Genomic DNA, 22,789 nt, shown 5'->3' with positions numbered 1-22,789 from the left:
TGATATTTATTTTTAAATTCTTAAAATACTGGTATTTTTTATTGGACTGATTTTAATTTGTCCATCTTTTATTACTTTTAATTCAACATATCACTATTTACTGTTAGTATATAGATTAAAAAAGTAACCTTAATAAATCAATTTTTGTTTATTTTTCAATTAGTCTTTTAGCTTAAAACTTGATCAAGTTTTAAAACCACATATTAAGGTCATAATAAACTACAAGAGTATAAAAATCCATCTATTGAAAAAATGCTTACAAAAAACAGCAATAAACAAGGCGAAAGAAGCAATTGCGTCAAAAAAGAGCAAAAATGCAGAAGACAGCAAACAAGTTTCGGAAGACAAAGCTGATTATGACGTAGTAAAGACGGCAAGTGATGTGAAACGGTTTATTGAAATGAACCAATCAAAAGGAATATTCGAATTGGTGCACAATTACACTGATGAACTTGGTGACAAGGTGAATGTACTTGAAATTTTTAGTTAAGTATGAAAGTTTTTGTAACTAAATTGTTTGCTCATCTTAAAGACAATTAAAATATTGTGCACAGTTTATCTAGGTCAACAAGTCAAATAAAAAAGTTACTTAAACAATAAAAATTTGTATAAAAATATGCTGTATAAATATTCAACTGTTACAAACTTTCTTAAACATTTACTAACAAAGTCCTGTATGTTTTATTTGTCTATGTTTATGTATTTATTAATTACACGATCGAAAATGATAAGTTTGTAAATGCTTTCAATTTTCATTAAGCATAAAACAATTACTGAAGCCTTGATCTATTTAAAGTATATCGGAATATCTGTTTTACTTTTTTTTAAACTTATTATATGGGAGCTAAATAATTTCTTTGAACTTTTTACTGAATCGTATTTAACAAAATAGGTAAATTTAATAAATATTTTGATGTTGTGTTGTTATATTTTTTTTTTGCTTATGTAGATTATATTTTCTGATAGTTTAATGTTACCTATATGTTCAGACTGGTGATATTTGGGAAGACGGGTTAAAAGAAGTTCTAGTTAAAATGACGAACACCAGACTTGAAAGTGAAGGACATATCAACATAGATGAGATTAAACCTGAGTATTATGAGTATGTGTTGATTAATAACTTTTAGTTATCAGTAGTAGTTAATATATAACAAAAAAAAATCTTAAAAAGTTAAGCATTTTAAAGGTGTTGGCACATTTTGAGTGCTGTCGTTTTCATTTTTAGATGTTAAGTTTTAAGTTTTAACCAAATATGTTATTAATAAAAAATCTCACAGGAACACAATGAATATTGTAAACGCATTTTTAGTTGTTGAAAGGTTTTTAATATATATTTTTAGATTTTAATTATTAAATTAGTTAAAGTTTATAAATGAAAAATTGACAGACAGCATAAGAAGTACCAAATAAGGAAACTTTTGTGGGTGGAAACACAAGTAGACATATCGTGCAGCACTAAACCAGGTGGTGTGACGTCATAATAAGTAAAATAACGTAATAATAGTCTACCATTGATTCTAAATTCTTCAACACACAGTGTGAAGCTTTAACTGAATGATGCTAAATATGTAAAAAAGTTAAATTAATTTTACCACAGCTTTAAAGTAGTGGTAGCCCTATCATTCAAATATGAAAAATAAACTCTTGTACACTTTCGATTCGATACTTCACTTAATAGTAATAGACTTAAAGTATAGAAAGTTACTGTTTACAATGAAATATATTTAAAGTTTTGTACTCAACGTATTGAGAGCTTACCTTAAAACTGAAACTCTTTGTACCAGGAAACGTCAACTTTCTTATGTCGAACAAGCTGGACAATTTGCGAGCTTACAGTTGCAACTTGCCGTTGTTCGGAGTGACACAACTTACGAACGTTGATGACAACGTCGACAACGTGGAAACCTACTTCAACTTCATGTTGAGAATGCAGTGGTGCAACATAAAGTACGAGATGGTTTGCTGCAATGACAAGGACAGTGCTGTATGCCTGCTCAATAACATGAAAGGTATTTTGTTTGCTAGTATTTATTGTTAGTGTTGAATATGTGTTAAAGATCTGTAGATGGTTTGTTATTTTGTTAAGGAAAACCTAAAAGAAGGGTTGTGATAAAACCTGGAACCATTGGCATTTGAAAATTTAGGCAAAAAAACCTAAAATAACCTGTAATTAAAAAAATTTAGAAAAACATGGAATTTTGAACAAAAACAACTATTTTCACAGGTTAGAAGGTTAAAAAACTTGGAAAAAAATCAAAACCTTTTGTGACTTTTAATGTTGTTTGGAAAGAAAGATCTGTTATGTCAATTAAATATTTTCTAAGAAAAAAAATTGAAAAAAAAACTTTCAAAAACTCTTCAAGTTTTTAAACTTTTTTAGATAGTTGGCTTAAAATAGATCGTTAAGAAAATAGGTTTAGCATGTTTAAAAATATTAGAGATTACTACTTTTTAAATTATTTTGATTCAATTCATTTTTTTTCTAAAACACTATATATTGTTTTTCCTTTTTATAGGTATGCTTGCATTATATGAGAAGCTGTTGAAGAAAAAGTTTCAGTTGAAGTTGTTGAATCACAAAGTTTATCCGGAAATATCTGAAGATGTGATTAACAAAGTACTGGATCAATATGAACGGTATTATTATTTTCGTTATATTTAGTAATTTTACAATTTGTTTTTTTATTTGTTAGAACGTAGGCTACAGAGCTGTAAAATATGCTAATTAAGTCATAAATTTTACTTTAAAATTAGAAATTTAAGACATATAACACCAAACTGTAAGATTTCGAATATACAAAGCTAAAAATAAAAGTTTCAGGACTTGTTCGTCCGACAATGTCCACAAAAAATAAACTTGGTAAAAATATATAAAACAAAATCAATTTTCAGTTCTCAACTGTTGGACGACGTCAACATGCTGTTCCGCATCGAAAAATACCCGGATGTAGTGAAACTGCTGAAACCAATGGTGACCAGTGATGTGGAACGTCTTTTGGCGGCGAGTTTGAAGCGCAACGAAGCGCGACCGAAGCAGATGAGGCAGCTGGTCTTTTCGCTGACGAAAGTGGACGATTGTGACGTCACTGAAGCCATGACGTGCGTGGCGGGAGTTTTGAACGAAACCGTCTACAGACTTTTCAAGGTTTGAAGTAATTTAGTTTTACGGTATAGTTTTTTGATGCTAGTTTAAGAAAAAAATATTTAAATATTTTGAAATCTATGAATAAAAGTTATAAAAAAGTGGATTAATCCTAATAAACAAAGTTTCATATATGAAATAATTTTTGTGAAAGTATTTACTTAACAAGTTTTTAGGTATCTAACGTTTTACTTATCTTCAGTTTTAAAATAAATTTTTAATTAATTACAACAGCAAAACAATTTCAACAATGATGAACAAAACACAAGTCAGCAAAATAAAAAAGAATGGAAGTCAACGTTATCTGCTGTTTTGGAAAGTTGGTATTTGTTTTTGCTTATTCTTATAAGTTCTCCACCCTTTTATAATCTAATATTTTCATTACTTGAAATAAATCGAGTTTAAAAAATTCTAAATCTAGGTAAACAAGTACAGTAACCTCTCGCTTATTTACGCACATTGTGTCCACAGAAAAAGTGCGTAAAGATATGAGAGATCGTAAAGAAACGAGAGGTACCAAATATACTTACTACAATGTTTTTTTTTTTTATTGCTTCTAGTTAAAAGCAGACAGGGCATTTTTCGACTTTTAACTATTTGTTTACTTTATTTATAAATATGAAAACAACAGATAAAACTGAACATATATTAAAAAAAAAGGATTTAATTTCTATAAAATAATAATACGAGTAGAAATAGTTTTACTACTTTAATAATAAGTAGAAACTATCTTTATCTTTATTTATATGTGACATTTATATTCTATTCTACTTAGCAAATTCAATTTATAATTAAGCATTTCTTTACAATTATAAAATGGTGTTTATTAATATAAAGGGCAAGACTGATGTATTATTTCTTTGTGTTTTAAACTCTCATTATTTCATTATACATTCATTATTAAACACAGTCATGTTTATTTCAGAATTTTGATTTAATCTCTTATTGTTAACAAAATTTCTGATATACTGAGGTATAACTAAATATTTATCAATTAGTCAAGGAACATAAATTAACAAAGTCAAAAGATATAGAGAGGTGTGTTAGCATTTAAAGACATATTTTTATTTAAAAATATACAATAAACCTAATTTATGCAATATTAAAAAAAATGAAAATTTTTATTTTCTGAATTTTATAGAATTCTGAAATGCGTAACTAAACGAGAGTGCGTAACGTCACGAGTGCGTAAAGATCCGAGAGGTTACTGTAGCTAAATTGTGCTTGTATTATTTACCTTGCTATTATGGTTGATAAAGTATAATAAATAAGTAAATTAAAAAACACAGGTTTAGATGCATATTTGGTCCGAATCGGAGAAGAAAAATTTTTGAAAAGCAAATCAAAAGTCATCGATTTAACAGAAGAAGGTTAGTATTAATCAAATCTGACATCTTATTAGATAGTATATGTTTTTGAAAAAATTGAAAATAAAGTTAAATATAGGATAGGTGTCTGAGTAACTTAAAATATTGATAAAAAATTAAAATGATTGGGTATTTAGCATTTTATTTACATTAAATATAAATAGTTCTGAACTCAGATATTGATGAACAAAAAACATCTGAAAAAAATTTATTTATACCATACTAAAGCCGACTAAGAACATTTAAAATTATTCTTTTCGACCCACAGCTCCTGCTGAACCCGACACGTTGAAGCTGATTGATTTAGGGAAAACCCCCTTGTTATCAGACGTAATCCACGGCGTCTGTGACGTGATAAACAATCTGATGCGTCATAATGCGAGGGAGGAAGCGTCGCTGGTTGTTGCCGCTTGTATCTGCTTTTACAGGTTGAAAATAATTAATAAATTAATCTTGCTACATTAATTTTTTTTTGTTTTTAACTTTTTTGGTTTGTTTTAAAATTGTTTTACTTGTATATGCTTTGCGCGTGAGTTATTTTTTATTCGGTTCTACAGATTTTATGAAAAGTAGTAACTATATTATTATCTTAATAAATAACTTATTGTCTTATGTTCATAAATATTATGTGTTATCTCGTTTCAATTGTTATTAATGAACTTAATAAAAGTTTATTTTATGTTTGTAACAAATTCACTCATTCAATTTCAAATCATTTACTTACTACTGATTTTGGTCAAACTTAATTATAATTACATTTTATGTTTGCAATACATTTCTTCATTCAATCTTGAACCAGCCTGTCTCCTACTGATTCCAATTTAATATTACAGGATATCAGACATGTTGAAAGAGACCTCAGCAGATGAAGACAGGTATGATTACAGAGCCACATTGCTGTCAACTATTCACGACTGGCTAGGAGAAAAACGTGTGTTGTGATTTTAAATCTTAGTGTAAATAAAAAATTAGTTAACTTATCCTCAAAAAACATCTAAATATTTCAAAGTACCAATAATTTTTTTCTTTTGAAAAAGTTGTAGTTGGTCATTGTATTTATCAAATGAACATTTTCAAACCACAACCAAGAATGTATTAGAAATATAAAAGCCAAACCATTTGGATAGCTTGTGCAAGATTATAAAACATGATAACTGTACTTGAAAACAAAAGTCAATATATCTAGAAAGTAATTAACCGACAACAAAATAGAACTTACAAAATAGATAGACAAACAACTCACAACAAAATAGATAAATAAACAAGTCACAACAAAATAGATAAATAAACAACTCACAACAAAATAGATAGACAAACAAGTTACAACAAAATAGATAGACAAACAACTTACAACAAAATAGATAAATAAACAACCTACAACAAAATAGATAGACAAACAACTTACAACAAAATAGATAAATAAACAACCTACAACAAAATAGATAAATAAACAACTCACAACAGGACTGTGCTGTTCAAAAGACGGATCTTTCCTCCGACTGATTTTCAAGGAGCTCAGTCTTCCAACTTCCAAAGACGCGTTAGTGTTTATTTGTTTTGTAATTACGATTTAAGTTGGTATGAATATAAATGTTTTTACACTAAGATTCTGGTACTATATTATGATAGATTTAAAAATTGCAATAAATAATAAGTATTCATAATAGTAAAACTTAATAACAATCTTAATACAAAGACTAATAGTTATCTTTGATAATAGTTAAACTGGTTTGTTACTAAAATAATATTACTCTCAATTTCTTATAAATCTCCAGCTGTGGATACTTGTTCGACATGAAAATGTCTGAGGAAGTGCAGAGATGTTTGGAGCAGTGCATATACTGCATGTTCTGTTACCCCACCAAGACGAGAATGAACAAATTTGTTGATCATCACACCAAGTTTGAGTTATATGATGTTGTTAATGCAGCTTTTAATGAAAATCATAAAAAAATTCTTAAAATTGTATTTCGAATAGAAGGTTTATATAGAAGAAAATTTTATAGTGTGTAACTGATTACGTAACGATGGCTAATTAGAAATTAGATTATGTTTCTGTTGTCTTTTAACTGTAGTAGTTCAGAGCTCCTTTTAGTTTGAAACGCGTTTACCAATAACTTTAAAATGTTTAGTTTCATCAGCCCATGTTTTTATTATCATTTACATAGCAGTTTAGAAACAAAATAAAATTGCCAACATGTAAGTGTTCGTTTCCTTCTTGTTTACCACCTTTGTTTTGATGTTCAATTCCGCCAACACATACTTTTCATCATCATTTATTAGTTTTACACCAAAAAAATATTGCCGACAATAATATAATTTTCTTCTCTTGTTTACCACCTCGTGTGTAGATCGCATTTCGAAATCAGGTTGAAGCGGATGACGTGGCTGGATTACGTCACGATGTTCAACTACTCGGTGGGGCGGTACGATCCGCGCTGGGACGAGGTGAAGACGAAGAGCATCTCGCAGGATCTGTTCAAGCAGGCGCAGAACGCTATCAAGTTGGTGCCGCAAAATATAACGGTGAGTTGAGTTTTTTAAATAGAAGTTTTATGGAGAGTTGATAACATTTCTTAAATTAATTTGTCATAAATTGTTTTCAGAAAAATATACTTTTTTTATTAAAAGGAATTATGATTTAATTTATTATAAAAATTTGATATACTTGTGCAGTGTTTTGAATTTTATTTTTACATGCTTGATATGTTGAAAAGCTGACTCCGGGTTTAAAAAGAACTTTTATGGAGAGTTAGTATTTTTTTTTGAATAAATTTATCAGAAATTGTTTTTAGAAAAAACACTGTTTTAAATTAAAAGCAGTAGTAGTTTATTTTATTACAAAAAATTGATATACTGCTGCAGTGTTTTGAATTTTATTTTTACATGCTTGAAAAGCTAAATCCGGGTTTTGTTTTCGTTTCAATTGATACGCAATCATAATGCTGTCGGGTAAAATATTAACAAAAAAAAAATTATATAACCTGTAAGCCGGCAAAATTTTTTTCACTATAGCCTGTTTAAAAAAAGACTTTATCACGATAAAGTACATCTAAAGTACATCTCGTTGCAGGCTGTAATGAAGTCGAACATAGCCAAGCTGAAAAAGTTCTTCCAAGAAAACTGCTACAGGTCCGAGTTCGACCACGACGAGGTGGTACTCGACGATTATGACGTCACAACGGCGGTGAAGCGTCACGAGCTGAAGTCGATACAGATGATCCACTACGTCAGCGGGGACTACTGCTACAAGGCGAGCCAGGACTTGGAGAGCGCCATCCGCAGCTACATGTGCAGCCTCGCCCTGAAAAACAACAGGTTTTGTTTGAATGAATTGTTATTTTTATCTTTTATTATTTCTTATTGAACACTGTTTTTACTATAACAAAAAGTGTTTACCTCAACACTTGAATATGCAATTTGGCATTGAAAAATTGGTTAAATTAAAAAATGGCCTGTTAAAATATTATAACTTTTTACTTGGTTTATTAAATATGGGTTTAATATAATCCTTGTCAACAAAACACTAACATTTTTTTATTTTTTATCAAGTTTCAAATACAGGGTGGACGTTTGGGCCGGTATGGCTTCATGCAAGTGCCAGCAGTGCGAAATTACCGTGAGGGGGTGCGAGATGAAAGTCGGAAACAATAAGGTGTGACGTCATAATTGGTTGTGTGTGTATTCACGTAAAAGTGTTAAAAATTTATCTGATATTCAGAGATTAAGTTTTAAAAAGTTGTCTTAATATGTATATTTTTTTGTATTGAATATTATAAAAAGGTAGTTTTTTCTTAAACATGTTTTACTACAAAACTACGACTTGAATAAAACTTTTACGAGTTAATTTAACAAATAAATCTTATTTATATTTTAGGATTTTTTTTTTTCCAATAAGTCATATTTTTTATACCTTTATTTGAAGTTTTAAAGTATTGTTTATAACAAAAGCTTAAAATATTTGTAACATAATATCAGATTCTCATCTACTTTTTAGAACTTTTTTTTCTAAAAACCTATTTTTTTAAATCTGAATTTAAAAATTCAAACAAGTGTTTGTAACAAACGCTCAAAACGCTTGTAACTTACAAAATAATAAATTTCAAGTGGGCGAAAGCCTTGCCATGGGATGGAATGCTGAGTAGAGCGCATATCGCACTGCACTGTTACAAGCAGGCGCTCAAAATTGATCCGCTATGTTACGTTCTGCTGATCGAATGCGGTTCCATGGTTTACTGGCTTCACTCCGTTTATTCGAGGTTTGTGACATTTAAATACTGCTCATTTATTTTATGAGTTGCATCTTCTAATAAACTGTTGTAGTTTTGTTTATGATTAGAATAACAATACTTTTTTTTTCAAAGAAAAAGCTTAGTAACAAGCATATACTATGCATAAAAATATGAAAATTCGAGCTTTTTGTAACTTAAGTATTGATTCTTTGTTAGAAAACTAGCCCAAATTATTAAAAACTTAACTACCAAAACGGACATGTCATGCAATTGAAATCATGACCAATACGAGGCCGTGGAATTAAGCATAACTTCTGGCCTGTCTAAAAATTCAACTTCAATTTAAAGCAACTGCAGTGTTATCCGATTATTTTTTAAGTAATATAAAGTTGTTTTCACCGCCAGGCAAGTGCTGAAGAGAAGGATAGACCTCGCCATGCCGCGCCGCCAGTATTTGGACCAATACCGTGGCGAGGAGGACGAGGAATTGGACCAATCGGCGTGCTCGAAAATTGGCGATGACGTCACGAGGGTTCTGAGGGACCAGCAGGAGGTTTTCGTGAGGAGAAAATTAGAATGCCTGGAGTTTTCGGCTGAGTGCTTCGGAACCGCGATCAAACTGGTTTGTGACGTCATATTCACTTTGAATTACTTTTTTTATATATTTTTTTTCTGGGTTTGGTCACCACTCAGCACAACGGGAGCAATTTGCACGAAAGGTCATTTTTGCACGAGAGTAAAAAAAATACCGACCAAGGGTAACAATAATAGTAAAAAAAAAATGAATTTTTTTTTTAAGTTTTGCAAAAGTGTCTTCGTGCAAAATTTTCACTTCGTGTATTTTTGACACCTACTCGAGCAGAACAATAGTAAATATAAAACTGAATGTTTTTTCAAACTAAGAAATGTGTATACAAAAATATTCCATTTCTGATTCGTACTAACATTTATAGTTTTTTAGCTATCTTGTAAGTATGGCAATGGTTTAATTTTAAAAAATAACTAAGAGATAATATACTTTTCACAATTTTATATATGTTTGTAACAGCGAGCAGATGTGGAATTCCACAAGGAAGAATGGCTGGTGAATTACATGGAGGGAAAGTGCAGCGAAAAATTAAATAAAAATATTAAAGAAACATTAGAACATTACCAGAAGTTTGCTAAAAACGTGCACAAAAAGTCCAAGTTGGTTTTTAAAGTGTTGTTTTGTTAGTAAAAAGTGAAAAAAACTTTAAGAAATATCTAATAAGTTTTATTGATGCAGTTTTAAACTCAATAACTGTTTTTTATAAGAACAAATAATAATATTAATCATAGTTTTTTTAAATTCCAGTCACAAACTGATAATAAACAATAAACTTTTAAGATAATAAATACAAGTATTCTTTTCAGATATCCGAAGAAGATTTTGCACAGGGCTGCAACCAGCAGAGACTTTCCGACGCTTCCGCCACTGGAGGCGTACTTCCGCACCCACTGCGTTGCCATGACGTTCGTCGAGAAGCACGTTGCCATGGTGAAGGAGGGCAAGACGGATGGGGGGCTTGTTGGAGAATTGAAGTGGCTGAAAGGTTGGTTTGGTGGTTTTTATATATTTTTTTAATTAAGATTAAACTATCTTGATTGTAGTATATTTGATGATAAGCATTGAGATATTTTAGTTTTGACATTATTGTGTGTGTTTATGATATAATAAATATTTAAAATATGTATTTTCACAACTTATTGTAATGTTCTTAAATACATATTTTTTTTACAGAACGTGTTAAAGAGGCAATGACAAGTCCGTTTGTAACTCGATCAGAATGTCCGAAATCGCCTAAAGAGGAAGACAACAAGGTTTTACTTCAATTTTAACTTGTTTAACAATTACAATGTTGTTAACAACTTTAAAAAGTGAAAATAATTTTAAAAGTTTTTGAAAGTCACAGCTATAATGTTCTTAATGAAATTTTAATGATTTTCACCAAATCTAAATTTTACAATCAAACAACTTGAGATAAATGTTTATAAATACGTTAAAGTACTTACTTTGGTAACTACTAAAAATAAGCGTTTGTTTATAATTTTTTCCAATCAGAGTTGTCTGGGAACAAGTTTTAAAATGGCTCCTTTTAGCGAGCTAAAACTAAGTTGCAACAATTTGACTTTTTGTAGACCCAGCTGTTTTAAACACTATTGGTTCTTACTTTTTGGTCGACCATTTTTGACGAATTGAGTCAAAAAAGTATAAGTTTTGCAGACTAGACGTAGAAAAGGTTTATTTATAATGGCTCTGGTTTGCAAAAAAAATATATATAAAAAATGTTACAATTTGGCCATGAATTTGTGGGCATCCCTGAAAAGCCGTAATTCTGAGAACAAATATTTTTTTCCAGCAGCCATCGAGCAAATTGAGCGGGGGCGTTAAAGGTTCGGAACACTTCAACGTGGGAGCTTTAGTGCCCGATAACATGCACGATATCGTGGACAAGTATGTGGAAAAACAAGAAAGCACCGGAGGTTTGTTTTATTATTGAGTTAAATGTTAGCTTTTATCACAACTGGTAGTATTTATACGAGTTAATGAAAGGATTGTAAATTTCCTAAACCTAAACAGTGTCTTGCAAATCAACCTTATATGTTGTTAAAATTGATTTTTAGATCTTATAATATGTACTTGTTGTGCTTACTAAACAGCAAACTAGTTCTTAAATATTACTTAAAGTAAAAAATACCTATTGTTATCAAACTTATTGAATAAGTTTGTTTAAAAATTTTGAACCTGTGATTAAAGCAACAAGTAACAGAACTTTCACATGCACATTTTTAATTAAAACTTGAAACAGACGAAAATTCTCAAGAGAGTAGTGGCAATATTTTATCCGCCGGAGAGCGCAGTGGAGACGTTGCTGAAGATGATGACAAAATGGATGTTTGCAAAACTGGATCTGGAATTAATGAAAATTATGAAGGTTTATAATGTTAATCTTTAAAAATACCTTCTATAGACCTGATATAGAAATGAGACTAGTTTGATTTTTAACCTTAAAAACTTGATAATTCAAAGCCCTTAATGATACTATCTTTAAATTAAACAAAAAAAAAGATTTCACTATCTTATAACGGCGTTATCTATTATTTGTTTTATTTTTAAAGTGTTTTATTTTAAAAACAATGTTTTATATCTTCTGTAAATACTAAATTTCAATATATAAATTAGAACATTTCGCTTGCAATACACCCTTAAGTGCGTAAGTGCAATTAATGTGTTTATTTTTAGCAAGCTTTTTAGTTGGATTGGATTTTCAACTTTCAAGCCCCCTTTTCCACTGTAAACGGTTTTTAATTGAAATTTTACGACTTCAATGCTTTTTCACAATTCTAATTGATAATTGGTTTTCAATGGCGGTTAAGTCTAAAAATAGCAGTAATTCGCTTACCAAACAAACAAGAATTAGTTTTCACATTAGCAATTACCAAACTAAAGTTTCGCACTAACTTTCAAACTTATGTGTTTAGTTAATTTAGATTTAAAATTGTCATTAAGTAGAGATTTTCTACTTAACTTTATTATGCTTATGAACACAAAAATCGACTATTGCTTATTTGAATAACTTTAAGAAATTAGTTAATTGAGTAAGCTTTTTTTGGTCGTTAAAGATAAAATTTAAACTAAGCTTTAGCTTCTCTTAAACTATGCCATTGAAAGTTTAAATAATCTTGGCACCTTTTGATTTTAATAGCATTTACATAAAATGTAATCTAAGCTAATTGTTTTAATCATTTGTAGTCTTAATTAATGGTAAGATAATTCAATTTTCTTGTCAATTAAACACTTAAACTGATATTTAAATCCCAACTTCTTGACAACTTCTTGTTTATATTAAATATTTTTTTACTAACCAGAGATGTTAATTTGCTACGCGTCAAAAAATTAAAAAGTTAATTTTAAAGTTATAACTTTTAGTTATCGTTTTACATAAAAAGTTTCTAAATTTATATATTTTTTTTGCAATTAATATATAATGTTTGTAATTTTAACAAAAAAAATTATTGTCAAAGAAAGTAAATGAAGCTATATACTATATTTAATTTTGTTAAGATTTAGTTTCAACTACAAAATTTAATTTTAGTTTATTAAAATTTATTATTAGAAAACATAAAACTCTAATTACTTTTATATTTAGTTTTTGTTTAAATTAAATTATAGAATGATCACAGCTATGAAAGTGTTAATACATGTGTTTTTGTTTTACAAAACAAACATAATCCATCAGACAAGCAAGTATCAAAAGAAGAGTTGCTGCAAGACATCAAATGGATAGTGGACAAATGCGAGGACGCTTTCAGGTTGTGCTTGCAGAGGTACCCCGTGCATTACAAGTCCGTGTACAGGCTCGCTAGGATGTACGTTACCTGGAAGCACAAATACGTTAGTTCCACTTTGATGTAGTTTGTTAGGTTGTTGCAAAATATTATGTTGTTTGAGTTGAACTCACGGAATGTAATCAAGATTGAGTTAAGTCTGCTGTTGACATTGCATAGTTTTTTGAGGTAAAACATGAAAATTTTTTGGCGTTGAGTTTTAATAGAATACAAAAGTATAGAATTTCAAGTACAAAAGTATTCAATTCATTGAAACATTGAATTACTTTATTGACAAAATGTGGTGGGAAACCTTAACACAAAAATTAGCTAACCAAGATAACAAAAATCAATAAGCCGTCTGCAAAGTGAGCACAAAAACATTTCGTCTTGAGAAAAATGTATCACGTTATCTCATGGTGATGTTTGAAAAGCGACATAAGCTTTCTAAATGAATCAAAAATTAAGAAATTTTGGGTTGAAATTTTGCTCGATGCAAACAAAAAATTTACAGTACCTACTTGATATAATAATTTAAGTATGTATACTTTAAAAGTATACTTATAACTCACACAACAAAAAAGTCTTAGTTGCTTATAAAAATCAAAGAAAAAAAATATGTTTCCAGCAAACTACATACTTTAAATACAGCAACACGTCCATACGAAAACTAATAAGTTAGTTTAAAAATTCATTAACAATGTTTAAACAAGTTATTTATTATATACATGGCAGTGTTTAGCGTCAGCGTATTAATAAGAAATAAAAACAAGAAAACAAGGAAACAAGCTGGTTAAAAGTCAAATCATCCTGAAATGTTAAGTCTGAAATCATTAAATCAGTTTGAAAATCAACGGAAAAGACCTAGGCACGTTTATAACAACGTGTCTCGATGAAATCATTGCAATAAATGTTAAACCCACGCTTATAACGAAACAAACAAGAAACAAAAATTGAAGGTCAATACTCGTATCGATTTGAGGCGACTCGGTTACATCTTCTTGATATCGATCTTCTGCATTATTACGTCATAATGGGCATTATTCACTGACACTCGATTCGATTGTTGACTGCCATTGATTTTATTTTTTATTATTCAAAGGTTTACAGTAAAAAGTACTACGCGAAGAAATGTTGAACAAATCGGTTTACAATTGATTTAAAGGTTTCTTTAAAGACCTTGTCTATTTGTTAATTTATTATTTGGTTCCTGTGTTTGTTTTGGAAGGAAAAATAAAAATAAATGTTTTGCTGTTTTATCAGAAAATATACATTTATCATAAATGTTTTTCTTTGTCAATTATATGAAAACAAAACTATATCAAATTACTATTAACTGAAATAAAATGTCTTTACTTAACAATTGTCTATGTCAAGTGATAAACCCAAAATTTTCAGATCTTAAAAAGTCTTCATTTGGTGAGTGAATTAAAAATTTACACTAAAAAGTATACCGAATTATTTACTACTTACTTTTTATACTTTTACAGCAAAATTGTTTTTAGCTACTATTGTATTTATTCTCAAGTTTTACGTTTCTCTTTCGTTTTAACTTTGGATAGATTAAAAGGATAATTAATTAATTAAAGTAGAATGTATAATTGTCATTTGCATACCAATAAAATTTTAAAAGAGCTCAAACCGAATTTTTTTTTTTTAATTATTTTTAGTTGACAATAAATTTAAAGGTGTTTGGTTTTTCCCAATAAAAGTAGCTTTAAATTTATTTGTATTTAATTGCAAAACTGGAAACAAAATATTTTGTATAGATAAAAAAGCGTTTTTGTGATTTCTATTATAAGTTAAACTTATAAATTTTCCTTACGTGAAGTTTAAAAGCTTTATTTATTAATTTTCATGTTAAATAGTAAATCTAAAGACTATTGTTTTATAAATTTAAGGTATAAAGGTTGGAAGTATAGCAATGGATACACACCAAGATTTTAATTCGGCAAGTAGAATTCACTTTGTATAAATTTATAACCCAATAGCAGAGTCGAAATAGCAGTATAAAAAGTCAATAAACAAGACTTTCCCATGAACAAAATTTATGTGTAAATTGTGGACTTTGTACAAAAAGTTTTAAATTTTATGAAAAAACTAAACATTTTATCAGTTGGCTTGTAAGATTAAATTTTATTAAAACTCCCCTTTTTAAAAGATAATAAAGAAAACCAGGCCACACATGTAAGTCTTGTGATAAAATTTATTAGATTTATTGAGCATTGTAAATCATTTTTATTACCTGAACAAAAAAATTTTATTATGGAAATCTTAATTTAAAAATATACTTTCCCACCGTTTTTTAACTAACAGGACTTTTTTGTGTAAGTTTATTTATAAATTGTAATTTAAGACAATTTATACTTTCTTAAGCTAGCTTGCAATGGTGTACCGTAAGGTTGCCATTTTAAACCAGTTTGATTTACAAAAAAAATACTCAGTCGTAAATTTTAAGTTAAACAAACAAACACTTATAAAGATTCACTGTCAAGAATTTTTTATTTATTGCATACTTAATAAAATAACTTTTTCTAACAGAACTTGCAGTGGTGTAGGGACCTGTTGTGGGGCACCAAGCTACCATGGCAACAGGCGTGGCACATGCCGTTCCCCGGGTTGCTGAGCGAGAGGAACAAGACCAATTTGTTCAACGGGGTGTGGAGGATAGTCCACGATGACATTGACAGGTTTTTGTTAAAATTGATAAAAACTTTTGAGAATTTGTTAATGTTGCATGGAAAATAAATCTTTATACTAAAATTATGCATAACTGAAGATTGAAGTATAAAGTGTGAAATTAAAGCTAACCAACAACGACAGCTTGAGTAAAAAAAAAATTGTAATTTATATTTTTTTGATGCATTAAATATAAATGTTGTTTTGATACGTACTGTTTATAATTTTATTTGAAGAAGAGGTTTTTTAACTGCTCATTCAATTCAATAATAGAGTTTAGTATCAAAACAAATGTTACATAGAAATATTTATATTACTCAAGTTGTTTATACACAAAGTTTAAACGGTATTTTCCGTGTTTTTAAGATATTGAACAACTTACAAAAATAAACTTTTTGTTTACTTTAAATAGTTTAAAAAATTTTAACAACGTATTTTTATTTTGTAATTTAGATGTGACCAAAAAATACATAAATAGGTTATAGACAGAAATCTAATTTTCAGTAGTTGTTTGTAAACATTCATATAAAACCGAGTATTTTTCTTTACTTTAAAAGTTTATTAAACAAGCAACAAATTTAATCAGTGTAAGATAATGAATTAAACTTATATTTAAAAGGTTTGATTTAAAAACTTCAGCTCTTTATAAGTCAATTAAAATATAAAACACAACTTTTTGTGCTCAATAACAAAATTAAAGTTTATGAATATTTTCAGACCAGCTTCTATGTATTGAAATACTTAATTGGGCTCTAAAACACAATAATTGTTTTTTCCCATCAGGTTGTTCCCCCTTCTCACATACAATATATGTTTTTTAACACTAGGTAGCTTTCCCTACTTCAATTACATTAAGTATATTTCAGAGCGGGTAGTTTCAGTATGGACTGTAGAAAGTCGTTTTGACCGGTAATTTTCTTTCTTTAATACGAATATTTTTTCACATCCTGGTAATTTTCTTTCTTAAATACGAATATTTTTTCACGGAGCCGGTAATTTTCCGTTTTTAAATAACTATTTGTCGTAAATACAACAAATATTTTTTCAGATCTGGTAGTTTTCCCTACTTCAAAAAAAAAAAAAAACAATTTCAGCCGTTGTAGTTTTCCTTCTTAAATATTAATTTTTGTTTCAGACCTGGTAGTTTTCCCTACTTAAAAAAAAAAAAACTTCAGCTTTTGTGGTTTTCCCTTATAAAAATACAATTTTTGTTTCAGACCAGGTAGTTTCCCCTGCCACCTGTACAGATGCACCCTGCTGCTGACTCACGTTTTGTTCCGGCTGCACGACGACAAGTCCCTCCTGCACATCCACAACCTGCTCAGCAAGAACACGGATCAGCAGAGGTGGGTGAAAGTTTACATTAATTAAGTAATATAATTTATTAGACATATCAATAAGTATCATGTGTGAATGTGTATTAGTTTGAAAATTAAAATCTAGTCATAAAATTTTTTTTAAAAACTTTTTTAGGCTTTATGAAATTTTTTTAGTGAGCTCAACTATTTTCTTTTAAGTGGGTGAAAGTTTATATTAATTAGATGAGTTTAGTTTTGCAAATAAAAATCTTGAATATTTAATCTTGTACATTTTTCTCCTTAGTTTTGAACAAGTTGAGAACTATTGTTGTTCAATTTAGAACCTCAAATATAAATCTATTAATTTAATGATATATTATATGAGAAGTAGACACTTTTATAAAAAAATTTATCCATGTGCAAATGTGTACTAGTTTGAAAATTTATAAAAACTAGTCATAAAGAAAAAAAAAATTAACATTTTTAGGCTTTATGAAAATTTTTTAGTGAACTCAACTATTTTCTTTTAAGTGTTCGCAAAGTTTGTTCACACTTATTTTATGTAATATTTATTCATGCTGTTAATTTGCTTATGAAAAGTGTGATAAACTTTTAACATAACAATTCACGGTTGTCATTTAACCTGGAACCCTGGAATTTTAAAATTTTGGCTAAAAAACCTAGAAAAGTCTTGAGTTAGATATTTTTTGTAAAAAACCTGAAAATTAAAGAGAAAAATCACTAAAATCCTGGAGTTACATTGAAAATGATGAAATTTAGGTTATATACAAAATATTTATCATACACAATAATTTTTATTTTCTATTTAGAATTGTAAAATTATATAGCTAGCAGTGCAGTACGTTTAAAATATATTTCATACTTTTTAAACATTTTTCACCTTTAATTTAGTTTTATACTAAAGATTTTCAAGAAAAAATTGTACTTTGAATTAACCTGGGAGAAATTAGAAAAACCTGGAAAAAATCTAAGACAACTAGTCGTCAGCCTAATGCTTATCAATCTTTTGTTGAACAAAAGTTGAGATGTAAAGATTTATTTATTTGACAACCATAACAAATTATGGTAAAATTTAAACACGATCTCGGTAATAAACATGAAAAAAGTACATATATGTGTTTATTATTAAGGCAAGGCTTCTTAAAATATACTTTGGTGGTTATTTGCTGTCATTATATTGTAAATAATTTAAGTTTTTTAAATTATTTCAAGTACATAATTTTAATTAATATATAATTAAAAATAAATATAATGTTTTCGAGTAAACAAAAAAATAATGCCAAAATCTACTATTTTAAAATGAAAGTTTAACTTAATTATAAAATTAAATATTTGTTGAGTTTTTATTTTCTGTGGGTATATGTAGGTTGTAAATTTAAATCAATTTTACATTTAATTTTTTTTTCTTATTTTTATGATGGTAGTTTTAGATTTTTCTTTACAAAGGTATGTGTGCTAAATACATACCTTTTTAAAACATTAGGAACTAAAATCTAAAATTACTAATTTCACACTCTTTTTCAACATTGTGTGAAGTTTTAATATTCTTCCAAACAATATAAATAAGATTCAATTTTTCAGAACAAAAAATATTTCATGCTTCTTTCGTCAGTTGTATACTAAGCAATAAAAATAAAATTTCAAATCTAACTTATATAGTTAAAATGCAATCAACGTAATTAATAATAGTAAAATTGAAACTAAATAAAAATGGCTATCCACAAGAACTTATTAATAAAATTATAAATTTACATCTTAAAAGTTTGAATAAAATAAAGCCAGCAGGGCCGGAGAAATGCTTGATTCCTTTAGTATTGCCTTATGTCAATAAGAACTCAGGAGTTTTAGAAAGAGAGATTTGTCAATTAGTAAGTAGGACTTATCATTCGGCAAAGCCGATTGTTATTTTCGTATCCAAACCAATGTGCAGACCTGGAGAAAAAGATCCGATAGCAGAATTTAAACAAAGTATGGTAGTTTACCAGTTTAACTGCTTCTGTGAAGCTAGTTATGTCGGGATGACCTAAGACAATTTGGCAAAAGAATAAAGGAACATATTCCAAAAAGTATCGATGAATTTTGTAAGAGTAATATGAAAACTACGTCTATTAGAGTAATAAATGCTTCAAAAAGATCTGCTATTGCTGAACACTTAGTAAATAACCTTGATTGTGCTAGTAATTATAATTAAAAATTTTTAAAATTGTTAAAAGTTGTTTTCACATTTCGGATTTAGTTAAACTTGAAGCTGTTTGTATTTTGATAAAAAAACCTAAGTTGTGTAAACATAAAGATTTTGATTATACTGTTTAGTTTTTTTCTTAAATTGTTTTCTTAAGTTGTTGCTTTGTTTTATTGTTTTTTTTTAGTTGCATTGAAATTAGACGTATTTATGTATTGTTAATTACTCTTTGCTTTATTATTATTAATTACGTTGATTGCATTTTCACTATATAAGTTAGATTTGAAATTTATTTTTATTGCTTAGTATTCAACTGACGAAAGAAGCATGAATTATATTTTGTTCTGAAAAATTGAGTCTTATTTATATTGTTTGAAAGAATATATTTTAGTGTCAAATAATGTTTAGTTATCTAAAGTTTTAATATTACAATTATTATGAAAATAAAGTTATTTTAAAACTTTTCTTTATGTTATTGTGACACACCTCTTTTAGTCGCTTAAAATTTTATGACAGTCAAACGTTTTTTTTCATCAAACTCATTAAAACGGTTTATTTTTAATTAATTAAACTTGTTTACAAAACGCCAAGTGTTTTTTCATATTAAACTCAATTTTCAAAATTTTACTGAAGACAAAACTTTTCATTAAATTTTACATGCAAAGCAACCTTGAAATTTATTTAAAAATAGGATAATTCTTTAATATCAAACGAAACAAAATTCTAATACAATTTAAGTGTCAGCACGTATTTTTAATAGTTTTTTTTCCAAGGTCGCAATTTTGAAAACAAGAAAAACAGCATTCAGTTTCAATAAAAATACAGTTTAATTATACTTGTTTTTCCTTTGCCTTGCACCTTTTTGTTTTAGTTTGTTAACTCGAAAATAAACATTGCTCTTATTTTTACATAAATTTTATTATATTAAAAAAAATCTATTTACACATTTTAGTTTTTTGTCGTATTAAAAATATATCACGGACTTGATCAAATGTTCTTTTTGTCTGTGCTTAAATTTTTTCTTATTATCTGCATGTTAAAATTAATAAAAATATTTTACTTTTTATTAAAAAAAAAATTTTTTATTAAAACTAAATGCTGTTTTTCTTGTTTAGAAAAATGCGACCTTGAAAAAGAGGTATTAAAAGTCCGTGCTGACACTTAAGTTGTATAAACATTTTGTTTTATTTTATATTAAAAAATTATCTTATTTGTTTTTTAAAAGTTTCAAGGTCGCTTTACATGTAACTTTAATGAAAAGTTTTGTCTCCAGTAACGTAGATTTAAACTTAAATGGCTTTTTTATTGTTACGTGAAGTTTTCAATCATATCTCGATTATGATAAATTAAGTTTTTAATATTAAAAAGTATAAGTATTAAACATTATCTATTTAACTTAATATTTTAAGTTAGATATTTTATAAAAGTGGATATGTAGTTATGCGCACAGTTTTAACAATTTATACTTAACTTAAAGTTAGCATTAAAGTAGTAATAATAATAATAACGAAGTAGAAATTATACTCAAGTACTTTAAGACCTTTTTTGTTATCAAAAGTTTAGTAAGTAAAACATTTCAAGTTGGTTTTATGGTTTAAATTTTAATTTAAAAAATTTCTAATCTTAATTAATACACAACATCAATAGAAAGTTTTGCTAAGTGTAAAATATTTTAATCGGATTGGAAATAAATTGTTCTATATTTAGTAAAGCTGACAGATTTAGATAAATACGTTTGATTAAAACTATTGTCAGCACTTTATTTGGTTTTAAGCTTTAAGTGTTTTCAAGAGTTTGATATTTTTGCACTAAAGTTTATAAGTAATTTTTATTTGAATACCTTTTGTAAACCTATAAAAGTTTATGAAAACAATTTTTTTAATATATCCTTACATATTCTTTAGAGACAAACAATTTATAAAAAATGATAATAAACATTAAGATAAGTAGAAGTTTTATTATTTTAAATGCTTTTAATATAACAAATACAATAATGATAAATTTGAATAAACAAAAAACTAACAAAAAAAAAATATCGTAAAGGTAAACATTAAGATAAAAATGTATATTTAATAAATTAAATTGCAACAAAAAATAACAAAAAAGTTCTTTTTTATTGTTAGTGAATCACACTACAGGCATTACTTTCGCGACGAATATCGGATCAAATTATCGAGACGGTGTGTCGTATATGCGAGGTGCATCATACTCAGTAAAACGAGGTATTTATCCGGAACCCACATGCCTACCGCTTTCAGGTAGCTATAAGTTTGACAGTTTGCAATATTATAACAAACATTTTATTTTAAATTTTACAATGTGAATTCGAGTCCTAAACAGTTTAAGAAATGTTGGTATATAAACCATGATGATTTTCACATTTTATGATTTTATATGAAATAAACAAAATTTTTAAACTTAGACAATTTGTAAACTTCAACTAAATGTCAAAACAGATTTTTTTTTGCACACTAAATTCTTTTAAACTTTTAATGATTATTCCAAAGTACAGTATTCGAGAATTGAACAGTTTAAACAGTTTGTTGATATATAAACCCTAATGGTTTTCACATTTTATAATTTTTTAGTTTCCCAAGACTAGAATAAACAAGTTTTCCTAACTTCTACAGTTTGTAAAGAGTCAACTGAATGTCAAAACAGATTATTTTTTCATATAGTAAATTCTTTTAAACTGTAAATGATTAAACTTAAGTGCATTCTTTTTAATTAAGTGACATGGCGGAAACTACACTGAGTTGTAGTGAGGACGACAACATTGACAGCAGCATCGACGTTTACAAAAAACTTGACGACGACTACAACGTCTCCAAACAGGACAGAAACAACGATCTGATCAAGTTGTACGATTCATGTTAGTACTTTGTTCGTAGTTTCATTAAATTTACTTCAGTAAATACATAAATGAATTAAATATAGAGTTTTTTTATTAAAATAATTTAAGTACGTCCAAGGTAATTTATAATACACGTGAGTATGTTATTTGTATTGGTATAAATTCAGTGTTAAAATATGAAATATATATGAGTAAACTGTGTGAAATGTTTTAATTTTTAATATAATTTACTATTTAGGTTATTTGAAAATAACTTAGTTAAATTTTGAATAATTAAATTAAGTTACAAACAATCAAGATTAACATTCGAACAAATTGTTTAGTACAAGCTAGTTTGTGTATTTGTAGCTGTTTAACTCGTAATCATAGAAATAAATAAGCAGTTTAACAATTAAATCTATTTCACATTGCTGTTTGATATAATGACGAACTCAGTGATCAAACAAAGCTAGTTCTTAAGAATAATTGTATTTTAGTGTCAAGCACAAATTTTATTAAAATTCACCGTTTTTTACCCAGCTAAAATTTTATTTTATAGCCTTTTTGTTGTAAGTTTTTATTATAGTTTGAATTGCCAACAAAACACTGTTGAAACTTGATATCAGAAAGAAAGCTGTGAGAATTTTCTTGCAAATTGTTTCGAAGTTCTTTTCAAGTTTTTGGT

At 27.8% G+C, this 22,789-nt stretch overlaps 1 protein-coding gene across 1 annotated transcript in view; it reads left to right on the top strand.

Annotated features, from left to right (window-relative positions):
* Positions 1 to 22,789, top strand: part of LOC145833070 (calcineurin-binding protein cabin-1-like) — a 67,823-nt gene that overhangs the window by 9,161 nt on the left and 35,873 nt on the right. The window contains exons 14-40 of the mRNA XM_082940269.1: positions 270 to 463; positions 990 to 1,102; positions 1,388 to 1,464; positions 1,785 to 2,009; positions 2,517 to 2,637; positions 2,893 to 3,145; positions 3,377 to 3,461; positions 4,432 to 4,512; positions 4,778 to 4,937; positions 5,343 to 5,440; positions 5,974 to 6,049; positions 6,285 to 6,410; positions 6,879 to 7,035; positions 7,583 to 7,827; positions 8,074 to 8,164; positions 8,617 to 8,768; positions 9,147 to 9,363; positions 9,790 to 9,929; positions 10,137 to 10,315; positions 10,504 to 10,583; positions 11,123 to 11,246; positions 11,573 to 11,698; positions 13,004 to 13,158; positions 15,633 to 15,781; positions 16,988 to 17,116; positions 21,410 to 21,529; positions 22,004 to 22,143. Of these exons, the coding sequence (XP_082796395.1) occupies positions 270 to 463; positions 990 to 1,102; positions 1,388 to 1,464; positions 1,785 to 2,009; positions 2,517 to 2,637; positions 2,893 to 3,145; positions 3,377 to 3,461; positions 4,432 to 4,512; positions 4,778 to 4,937; positions 5,343 to 5,440; positions 5,974 to 6,049; positions 6,285 to 6,410; positions 6,879 to 7,035; positions 7,583 to 7,827; positions 8,074 to 8,164; positions 8,617 to 8,768; positions 9,147 to 9,363; positions 9,790 to 9,929; positions 10,137 to 10,315; positions 10,504 to 10,583; positions 11,123 to 11,246; positions 11,573 to 11,698; positions 13,004 to 13,158; positions 15,633 to 15,781; positions 16,988 to 17,116; positions 21,410 to 21,529; positions 22,004 to 22,143 (3,813 nt within the window). The remainder of the gene's footprint in view (positions 1 to 269; positions 464 to 989; positions 1,103 to 1,387; positions 1,465 to 1,784; positions 2,010 to 2,516; positions 2,638 to 2,892; positions 3,146 to 3,376; positions 3,462 to 4,431; positions 4,513 to 4,777; positions 4,938 to 5,342; positions 5,441 to 5,973; positions 6,050 to 6,284; positions 6,411 to 6,878; positions 7,036 to 7,582; positions 7,828 to 8,073; positions 8,165 to 8,616; positions 8,769 to 9,146; positions 9,364 to 9,789; positions 9,930 to 10,136; positions 10,316 to 10,503; positions 10,584 to 11,122; positions 11,247 to 11,572; positions 11,699 to 13,003; positions 13,159 to 15,632; positions 15,782 to 16,987; positions 17,117 to 21,409; positions 21,530 to 22,003; positions 22,144 to 22,789) is intronic.

Source organism: Thalia democratica, chromosome 4 (genome assembly GCF_965202585.1).
Source record: "Thalia democratica chromosome 4, ktThaDemo2.hap1.1, whole genome shotgun sequence".
Classification (NCBI taxonomy): Eukaryota; Metazoa; Chordata; class Thaliacea; order Salpida; family Salpidae; genus Thalia; species Thalia democratica.
The sequence above is the reverse complement of the archived record's forward strand: the minus strand, read 5'-3'. Positions and strand labels throughout refer to the sequence as shown.